Source organism: Bufo bufo, chromosome 9 (assembly GCF_905171765.1).
Source record: "Bufo bufo chromosome 9, aBufBuf1.1, whole genome shotgun sequence".
In the NCBI taxonomy this organism is placed as follows: domain Eukaryota; kingdom Metazoa; phylum Chordata; class Amphibia; order Anura; family Bufonidae; genus Bufo; species Bufo bufo.
Window position 1 is genome coordinate 51,421,160 of NC_053397.1, and position 11,011 is coordinate 51,432,170.

General features: G+C 50.1%; 1 protein-coding gene across 1 annotated transcript in view; it reads right to left on the reverse strand.

Annotated features, from left to right (window-relative positions):
• Positions 1 to 350: 350 nt before the first annotated feature.
• Positions 351 to 11,011, reverse strand: part of ABCD3 (ATP binding cassette subfamily D member 3) — an 81,270-nt gene continuing 70,609 nt past the window's right edge. Inside the window, exons 15-20 of the mRNA XM_040408735.1 lie at positions 6,753 to 6,790; positions 6,017 to 6,111; positions 5,732 to 5,851; positions 4,827 to 4,931; positions 2,130 to 2,186; positions 351 to 635 (exon numbers count right to left, since the gene is read on the reverse strand). Of these exons, the coding sequence (XP_040264669.1) occupies positions 558 to 635; positions 2,130 to 2,186; positions 4,827 to 4,931; positions 5,732 to 5,851; positions 6,017 to 6,111; positions 6,753 to 6,790 (493 nt within the window). The 3' untranslated portion in view covers positions 351 to 557. The remainder of the gene's footprint in view (positions 636 to 2,129; positions 2,187 to 4,826; positions 4,932 to 5,731; positions 5,852 to 6,016; positions 6,112 to 6,752; positions 6,791 to 11,011) is intronic.

Here is an 11,011-nt window from a genome sequence, read left to right on the forward strand (position 1 = left end):
CAACCAATAAGAGACCATTATCGAGAAATCGCCCATGTTTAAATGTTTTTCGTCTGATGGTCAGATGAAAGATCTTTCGTTCATCGCCCGTTTTCATTGAATGTGTATGGACAATTTGAACAACTGTAAGGGCCAACATGGACGTGACTGCGAAACAAACGTCTACCAGATGATTGTTTATTCAACTGCTGTTCAACCATCTTCTATCTAATGTGTATGGCCTCCTTAAGGCTGGGTTCACACCTGAGCGTTAGGAGCACGCTGTAAAATGCTCAGGTGTGAACCCAGCCCAAGAGATGGTTCTTTTGCTCCTTCTTGGAAACTGGACACAACTGTCACTAGCCAAGGAAGTCTGAGCAATTGATTTATGTAGAGCGTAATCAGATCTGCCGATTTAAACCTCATAGAGGAATTCATTGTACTTTAGTGCAGTAGTGTTAATGATTAGATTAACATATTAGACTTCAATTATTTAAAATTAGGCAAAAATCTGAAAGGAAAAAAAACAACTAGGTCATAGCTTTGTTTTGCCATGAGTTGGCTCTGAATAGTGAGCTCTAAGACCCAAACTCAATTGTTTCATCTGTAATTGGCTTGAAGTCGTAGTTGCCTCGTCCATCCATGTGGAGGTAGTACTGGAAAAAGAAGAGGGAGAACCATGAAGAAAAATAAAATAAAATACAAATACCTTATGTTATCATGCTACTAACCATCTCAGAATAGCACTAGCTTCTTTGAAGAGAATCTCAAGAGTTAACTAACTATTAATGATCTACGAGTTGTGCAGAACCAGGCAGAACCACGCTTGGCCACTGTAAAGTGCTGCGTAGTCCTAGCGGCAAACAGCTGATCACTGGTGGTGCCAGGAGTCAGATCCCAGCCGATTTGATGTTGATGGCCTATCTAAAGGACAAATCATCAGTACTTAAATGTCGAGAACCTCCTTTAAGATGGTTAGTATCATGAAAGAATCGTCTCATGAAAACCACCCCTTTCCAGACTGAGACCACCAATGACGTGATCACTGTGTGTCTGCATTCTCATGCCCCAGTCGATTTTGCAGAGTGTACAGTGCAGGGTGAGGAAAACTATATTACATGCTGACGATTCAAATGAATAGCTAATCATGAAGTACATGGCCAAAATAAGTTGTGCTGCTTGTTACTAAGCAACATCTTTATTGCTCTAGTATGTAATGGCCTATTTTAAAAGGCTATGGACACCTTCAAGGCACTTTTTTTTATTAAATTACATTTTACTCATTTTGGGCTAAAAAACATTTTTTTCAATTGATCTTTATTAAAATTTGTATCCATTTTTGATATACAGGGGTTAAAAATCAGGCTGTTTGCAGAGTATCACTTCTCAGACCTGTCAGCTAACATCTCATGTGATGCCTTATCTCTGATCTCCTGACCTGATGAGGTCCACATGAGTCATCAGCTGACCATCAATATTATAGTAATAGTATAGTACAGAAACACGAATGAGACGAGGGAATCGTCACTTAGTTTCTTCTCACATTAGAAGGGAGACTATAACACATGGATCAGCAACTTTAGGCTCTCCAGCTGCTGTGAAGCTACAACTCCCAGCGTGTAAACACGCTCGACTGCTCTTCTTACTCCCACAGAAGTGAATGAAGCATTCAGGGGGTTGTAGTTTCTGAACAGCTGGAGTGCCGGAGGTTGCTGATCCCTGCTATACCATATAGTCATCAATGTCTCCCTTACAGGGGTTGTCTTATCTCGCTGTTACTAAGGCGAGATGAAACACCGTTCTGACCACCTCCCAGGCTCCGGCCCTCTGCCATTTCAGTAGCTCTAATTGCTGTACATGAAAGGTACTGAAACAGCGTAGCACCATTCATTTATATAAAAATAAAAAAATATATAATTATTTCATGCACCATGGAACTAAATATGTTACAGAAAACACGAGAGCTGCCTAGGTGTCTTAAAGTGGCTTGATTTGCTACTGTTTGGCGCTCTTGACGCGCACATGATTAACAATCACTGATGTAAGTCACTGAAGTGCGAACTAGGCCTTAGATTGTAGATTCTGTAAAAGCAATTTATGTTGTCATAACATTTACAAATGAAAGGGATGCGTCCCTGACTTGTACATACCTTATGGTGTTTCCACAGGGACTTTCTGTGTGACACAGTGAAAAGGGTTATTCCAACCTAGGCAGAAAGAAGTCATATTTACTACAAACTAAACAATCAGACAAAATGATGCTTTACTTCTATAGTAAATGTAATGGTAAGGCAAAGTTGACATATGCGTTGCAATTCGTATGCCAGAAGAGAATACCAGAATTGCCGGTCTCAGCATATGCCGGTGCCCAACAGACTGCATTAAATGTAATTGGGTCCATCGCTTTCTGCCTGGGCAAAATACCAAAATAATATTTTAAATTTTTTTATTTTTTTTGCTGGAATCTGAGTGCCACATATGAATCTAGCCTAAAAAAAATATGTTTTCTCCCAAAAACATCACTCAATAGAAAATTGCTTTCAGAAAGGGTGTTGCTAAAAAAAAAAAAAAAAAAAAAAAAAAAAAAAAGAAGAATTTTTTTTAAATTATAAATTACCAACCACTAGTGGTTCATGATGTCACACAAAGTGACCCCGCCAGGCTCCGTCAAGCTGCCAATGAGATGCAATGCCATTTGGGCTTAAGCGACCATAGTAAGTGATATGACCACTACTATGGCGTCGCCCTCTCAGAATTGACCATGCACACATTTTCGTTCCTCTGATTCTTTCAATTACAAGAGTTCCATTTGAAGGGGTTGTCCAGCCTTTTCTAAGTGATGGCCTAATCTCAGCTTAAAGCCTCATTCACACGCCAGTGTTTTGGTCAGTGATTGCGAGCCAAAACCAGGAGTGGAGCCTCCGCAGAGATAAGGTAGAAGGGAAAGATCGGCTCCTGTTCTGTGATTAGAGCCACCACCTGGTTTTGGTTCAAAATCACTGACCGAACACTGACGTGTGAATGAGGCATAATGGAACAGCGGTGCAGTGATAAGAGCGGTCCACTACAATGTTGACGGATCTGGGTACTTTTGGTGCAGACTTCAAGCAACAGAGGTGCACCCGAATAGGTCAGATGGTGCAGGGACCCCTACAGATCAGCTAGTGATGACCTATCCTGAGGATGGGGCTCCACTCAATAAAGGCTGTGCAACCCCTGTAACATTTCAAATGTATAATATGCTCTCTTAGGGTCACTTGCAATTCTAAACCTGGTATAATGCAAGATGGGACTGGATAAAAAAATAAAGCAAGCAGCAGGAAAAGCATAAGTAAACCTGACAAATGTAATCGCAGAAAGCTCACAATCTACCTCTGGGACCCGCACCTCTCTCTAAAACAAAGCCTAACAGGTGACCAGATCCGGCCACCACCAAGCCTTCCTACTGGCCTGCCGAAAATAGCCGGAATCCCCACAGAAATGAATGGGAGCACACCCTGTTTGCGTGACCACTGCTCCCATTCATTTCTATGGGGCCAATGGAAATGGCCAAGCCAGCTCCATTTAGGAGAGAGGTGCGGGTCCCAAAGGGTGGGATCCACACCTATCAGACAATGGGGCATATCCTAGCAATATGCTCCCATTGTCTGACATGACACAACCCCTTTAAATATATCTGTCACATGTGGGAAATCTACGTGCAGAATATCTTCCAAAGGTCACATCTTTCATGCAGCACCAGAACTTCCCGTTTGCTGGTAGCACATCGCACAGGGATGCGCTGCTGACAAACGATGAAACCGTACGGGATGAATGTTTCTAGTAATGAATGCCCATCTCCATATAGCAGCGATCACTGCCGCATGTGAATGCATTTACGAGCCGGCAATGACTGGGAATGAACGTCCCTCTTCTCAATCATTGTCATTTCCATCAACCTACTTAAAAAGGGCCCTAAGAGGGAACAACTTTATACAAAAAAATTTACATGGCTATTTTGAAATGGATCAATTCTCCAATCTAAATAAATGTGGGGTTTGGGCACTGGGACAATCACAAGAACAGTGGCTTGTGTCCCAAGTTCACAGCAAGGGGAGGAACATAATGTAGCAGCAGTTAAGCAAAACCACAGTAAAAATCCACGACGTGCATGTTCATCCTCTGTGTTTATTCCCCGTGGTTAGGATTCGGGGGATATTATTATGGAGAGCCCCTAGCTGGGGTGAGGAGTATGGGAAGATGGCACGCAAATCAGCTCTTAACAAACTGAGCCTTTAAAGGGGTTTTCTCATCTCAGACAATGGGGGCATATCGCTAGGTTATACCCCCATTGTCTGATAGGTGCAGGTCCCACAGCTGGGACCCGCACCTATATCGAGAACAGAGCCCCGAAAGTGAAGGAGAGCGCACCGCGCATGCGCAGCCGCCCTCCATTCATTTCTATGGCGCCGCCGAAAACGCTCGGCTATTGCAGTTTGCCCCATAGAAATGAATGGGAGCATGGGCAGCTCATGTGCGGCACGCTCCATTCACTTATATGCAAGTGGCAGGGATTAGCGCTTGGTGGTGGACAGACCCCGGGAAATCTGGGGTCCCCCAGCCACAGCGCTCCCCGCTCCGTTCTCGTTATAGGTGCCGGTCCCAGCGGTGGGACCCGCTCCTTTTAGACGATGGGGGCATATCCTAGCGATATGCCCCCATTGTCTAAGATGGGAATACCGCTTAAATGCCACCAGATGTAAAGGAGCAATCCTGTAGGTCAATGTTGGATATTTTAAACAGGCCCTGAGACATGACTTGGATTATTAGGGATGTTTCTCACCAGAATATACTTCTAGGTCACTTACCTTCTTACAGTGGCTGTAAATATAATCTTCCACATCTACACTGACCGCGCTTGTACACTCATCCAAGATTGCAAACTGAGGCTTATGGTAAAATAACCGTGCCATCTGAAATGATAATTTGAAGGTCCAGATAAAACATCAGATTCATACTACCATATTCTATACGTGTTTGAGAGGAGCTAGGTTACAGCTGCATATACTAGTCAGAGGATCAGATAGAATATATTTCATAGCCGGCCAATACCTTATACATATGGCCACCATTATGGTGCCAATCTTATATCTGTGCTGACTGCAAGGCACATTAGATGACACAAGTTTGTCTGCCCAACACTATACTTTCCTTTAAAGTTAAAGGGGTCTTCCAGCTTCCGGTGATTCTATGATGATGTTGAAAACATTCCTACCGAGGCAGTGCAGCGCTCCCCACTATAAATTAGGTTGCAGGCACTTCCTCGATCACATAGCGTATGTTCAGCCAGGTTACAATCCACAATGTACGTGGGTTACGCCTGCGCAGTCAGGCAGTCTCAGGCGCTGTGAGCAGTCAGTCCCCGAGGCTGCGCAGGCGTAACCCGCCTACAAGGCAGGTTGTTGCCAGGCTAAGATTATGTGCCGAATGTATGGCACGTGATCCAGGAAGAGCCTGCAACCTAATTACACCTGGGAGCACAGCGCTGGCATAGAGGGAATGCTTAAAACATTATCGCTGAATCACACAAAAAGGTGGGTGGGACCATAAAAAAAAAAAAATTACGGATAACCCCTTTAAGTGGCACATGTGAGATGTGCCAGTCGCAGATCACACAAACCCCAATGTTTGCCTAGGACTACTTTTAAGCTGGCCAAACAAATAAAACACACATAAAAGACAACTACACAGCGACACTTTATGCATTACATACCGCCATCCTTTGCTTCTCTCCTCCACTGAGAACATCCATCCAATCCTGGACAATATCCCAGCCACCTTCACGGTCCAGAATCTGCCCCAACTGGACATTATCAAGGTATTCCTTCAGTACCTGTGTTGAGATGTAAACACGTAAAACAGTTTTAGCTAAATGCAAAGTTATAAAATAAAGCACGCGCGTAAGGCCGCTTTACATGGGCCGACACAGATCATCAGAAGCGATCCATTCATTTCCGAAAATTGGCTGCTCATCATTGGAGGCGATAGCTGTATTTACCTGAAGCAATCGCCTCCGCTGTATAGGGATGAGGGATTGCTGCTGCGATCGCTGATCCCCACAGAGAATCATTATTTCTGAGCAGTAGATCTCTGCTGTCCAGAAATAACGGTTTATGTGAGCACATCGGAGACGCTTTCAGCAGATGAATGAGTGTGTGCACCTTTACACAATACAATTAGCGGGAAAAATGGATTTTTTGTACTCACCGTAAAATCCTTTTCTCGTAGTAGGCATTGGGGGACACAGCACCATGGGTATATGCCCAGCTGCCACTAGGAGGCTGACACTAGAAACAAAAAAGTGTTGGCTCCGCCCAGGTGGGCTATACCCCTCTGCAAGAGCCGAGATACACCAGTTGGTACAAAAGCAGTAGGAACGCCACACACCTGAACAGAAACTGAACGCCAACAAGTCTTCAACTGGGGAACCCAACGACAACAAATCGCCGGGACCACAACAAGAAGAAACTCAATAAGAAAATGGGCGGGATCTGTGTCCCCCAATGCCTACTACGAGAAAAGGATTTTACGGTGAGTACAAAAAATCCATTTTTCTCGTGCATGCCATTGGGGGACACAGCACCATGGGACGTCCCAAAGCAGTCCCTGAGGGAGGGAAGAACGCCATGTCGCCAATCTAAAGCACAGCTGCTTGCAGAACCTTCCGCCCCAGGCTAGCGTCAGCGGAAGCCAGAGAATGAATGTGGTAAAACTTAGAGAAAGTGTGAACTGACGCCCAGGTGGCGGCCCGGCAGACCTGGGAAGCAGATGCCTGATGACGCACTGCCCAGGAAGCCCCAACTGCCCTAGTCGAATGAGCGGTCAACCTGGAAGGGGGAGCACGGCCCTTTGCGATATAGGCCTCCTTGACAGCCGACCGAACCCAGCGAGAGATGGTGGCCTTGGAGGCAGGCAAACCCCTACGAGGACCCGCCGGAACCACGAAAAGGGAATCTGAAAGACGGAAGGGTTCCGTGAGGCGAAGGTACAGGCGAAGGGCCCGAACAACATCAAGGCAATGGAGGGATTTCTCCCTAGGGTGAGAAGGATTAGGGCAGAAAGAGGGAAGGACGATCTCTTCATTGATACGAAACGAGGAAACCACCTTTGGAAGGAAAGAGGGAACGGGACGCAACACCACCTTGTCCTGATGGAAAACCAGGAAAGGCGAACGGCAAGAAAGCGCCGCCAGTTCGGAAACCCGGCGGATGGAGGTGACTGCCACTAAGAAGGCCACCTTGAACGAGACAAACGACAGAGATATCTCTGCCAAAGGCTCGAAGGGAGAAGACTGAAGGGCGTCAAGGACGAGATTCAGGTCCCACGGCTCCACTGGAAAACGAAAGGGAGGGGCTCGGCGAGCGACACCCTGTAGAAAAGTCCTAACCTGAGCCCGCGAGGGCACGGGACGTTGGAAAAGGACAGAGGGCCGAAATCTGTCCTCTGAGAGAAGCCAGGCGAAGACCCTTCTCAAAACCGGCCTGAAGGAAGGCCAGAACGTTAGGGACGGAGAAATGGAGAGGGCGGAAACGCCCAGACTCGCACCAGGCAAAATACGCTCTCCAGGTCCGGTAGTAAATACGGGCTGACTGGGGTTTGCGAGCGTGAAGAATCGTCTGAATGACAGAATCCGAGAGGCCACGGGACTTCAAGACCGCGGTCTCAACGGCCACGCCGTCAAACGAAGCTGAGGTAAATTCGGGTGGTACAGAGGACCCTGTGACAGAAGATCGTGGCGCAGAGGAAGTCGCCACGGGACGTCGGCGAGCAGAAACACTAGGTCTGCGTACCACGCCCTGCGGGGCCAATCCGGAGCCACCAGGAGTGCCGAAACCCGGGCTGCCTTGAGACGCTTGAGCACTCGGGGCAGGAGGGGAATGGGGGGGGAACAGGTACAGAAGGTTGAACTGAGACCAAGGCAGAACTAGGGCGTCTACCGCGAAAGCCTGAGGGTCTCTGGACCGCGCGACATAGCACGGGATCCTGTGGTTGAGACGTGACGCGAAAAGATCCACGTCCGGAGTTCCCCATCGGTGACATAGTGGGAGGAACACCTCTGGGTGTAGAGACCATTCGCCCGGGTCGACTAGCTGACGACTGAGGAAGTCTGCCGCCCAATTGTCGACCCCGGGAATGTGTACCGCGGAGAGGACGGGAACGTGGGTCTCCGCCCAGCGCAGGATATGGGAGGCTTCCTGCAAGGCCATCACGCTCCTGGTGCCCCCTTGGTGGTTCAGATAAGCCACGGCGGTGGAATTGTCTGTTTGAACCCGGACCGGGAAACCGCGAAGACGTGGGGTCCAGTGAGACAGTGCCAGGAAAATTGCCCTGAGCTCGAGCACATTTATCTGCAGGGAGGACTCCTGAGCAGACCAAAGACCCTGGACTGTGAGAGAGTCGAGGACCGCTCCCCAACCCGAGAGGCTGGCGTCCGTCGTGATCACCCGCCAACTGGGGGGAAGAAAGGAACGGCCCAGGGACACCGTCCGAGGAAGCAGCCACCAGGAGAGGTCCTGGCGAAGCTGGAGAGGGAGACGAACCAGGCGATCGAGACCTGCTTGGGACTTGTCCCACCTGGATAGGAGAAACAACTGAAGGTCCCGGGAGTGGAATTGGGAATGGCTTCGAAGGAAGCCACCATCCTCCCCAGGACGCGCATACACGTCCTGATAGTCAAGGTGGACGGGCCGCGGAGAAGCGTCACCCCCGCCTGAAGGGAGGCAATCTTCTCTGGGGGGAGAAACACCAGCCCGAGGAGAGTGTCGAAAATCATGCCCAGGAAGGGCATCTTCTGGCATGGGACGAGGGAGGACTTGGAGTGGTTGACGAGCCACCCGAACTGAGCAAGAGCTGAGAGGGTGATGTGCAGGCTGGACAGGTTGTCCTCCAACGACGGGGCCCGAATCAGAAGGTCGTCCAGGTAAGGTACCAAAGCGACCCCCCTGGCACGTAGAAGGGCCATGAGAGGCGCCAACACCTTGGTGAAGACCCTCGGAGCAGAGGCCAGGCCGAAGGGCAGGGCTACGAATTGGAAATGAAGAGAACCTACCGCGAAGCGAAGGAACCTTTGGTGGGAGAGGGCAATGGGGACGTGGAGATAGGCGTCCTGAATGTCGATGGACGACAGGAACTCGTCCGACTCCAAGGAGGCGATCACCGACCGGAGGGATTCCATACGAAAGTGACGGACCCGGACAAAGTGATTTAGCGCCTTCAGGTCCAGGATAGGACGGAGTGAACTGTCCTTTTTGGGAACCGTGAATAGATTCGAATAGAACCCCCGAAAGCGTTCTGATTCTGGAACCGGAACGATGACCCCTAGAGAGCGAAGGGAACGAATGGCCTGAAAAAAATCTTCTGCCCTGGAGGGGGACCTGGGGGGCGACGTCAGGAAGAACCGTCCCGGCGGAAGATCGGAAAATTCGATCCTGTATCCGGAGGAGACTACCTCCAGAACCCAAGCGTCTTCTACACTTGCTTGCCAGACGTCCTGAAAGGCGAGCAGACGCCCTCCCACCTTGACAGAGTCATGCGGAAGGAGGTTTAGTGGACTGGGGGCGAGCAGGTTTGGGCTTGGCATGCCAGGAGGGCTTGGCCTTAAAGGAAGGCCTGGAGGACTTCTTGTCAGATCGGGCAGGGGGGGCCCGAAAGGACTGCGCCCAAGAGGACGACCCAGGAAAGCGACGGCGGCGAGGCTGATTCTGGGGAAGAAGAGAGCTCTTACCGCCAGTGGCCTCCGAAATGAGCTCCTCCAAACGCTTCCCAAAGAGCTTCCCACCGAGAAAGGGAAGGGAAATCAGAGCCTTCTTGGAGGCGGAATCTGCCGCCCAAGAACGAAGCCAGATGGTGCGGCGAATGGCCACAGAGTTAGCGGCCGCACGGCCGGATCGGCGGGCCGATTCCATAGAGGCATCGCAAAGAAATTTGGACGCCTGGTAAATTTGAGAGGCAAGCATTGCCAGTTCCCCTTGATCAGAGTCTGGGGGTAAGGCGCGAACAAGCCGTTTTGCCCAGATAGCGCAAGCCTTAGCCACCCAGGAGGCGGCAAACGCAGGGCGGATGGCGGCACCCGCTGCGATGAAAACAGACTTGGCCAAAGAGTCGACCCGTTTGTCAGCGGGATCCGACAAGGAAGCCGCGTCAGCCAGGGGAAGGGTAGTAGCCTTCGCCAGGCGAGCAACCTGAGGGTCCACCAGAGGAGGGACCGTCCAGGTGTTGACAGATTCCTCAGAAAAAGGATAGGGGACGTCAGAGGCCTTGGTAAGATGAAGGCGCCGATCAGGATGACGCCACTCCTTAGCCAGAAGCGCGTCCAGATCCTCGTGATTCGGGAAGACCAGAGTGGAACATCTAGCCCGGCGGAAGGACACCGACTCCAGGGAGGAGGAGGAGGGAACGTCCTGCACATGGAGCGCGTCACGGACGGCTTTGATGAGGTCCTGAATGGCCGCAGACATCGCCGAGCACCGCTCTGATTCAGAATCAGAAGCGGAGGAGTCCCCAGGAACGGCGGAAGCGGCTGAAGAAGAAATTTCGCCCGACTCAGACCTAACCGGGGAGAGATCCGGGGTAGCTGAGGAAGAATGGGACCCGGCCGAGGCTGTGCGAGGTCGCTTGCTGGACCTCGTACCAGAGCGGGAACGGACTTCCCCGGCGGGGGGGTCCCTGCCCGAGGCGGCCGCAATCTGAGCGGGCAAGCGGTCCAAGGACTGCGCTAGGGATTGGGAGAGGCTGGCAAGGTTACCTATGGCCTGGGATAGGGTAGCAGCCCATTCCGGAAGGACCGACAAGGAGGGGGCCGCAGGGACCCCTAGAGAGCGAAGGGAACGAATGGCCTGAAAAAGGAGACTTTTGTATTACTTACCAGTAAAGTCTCTTTCTCGCTCTTCCTTGGGGGACACAGGAAACCATGGGTATAGCTCTGCTCCCTAGGAGGCGTGACACTAAGTGAAAGCTGTAAGCCCCTCCTCCATCAGCTATACCCTTCAGCCTG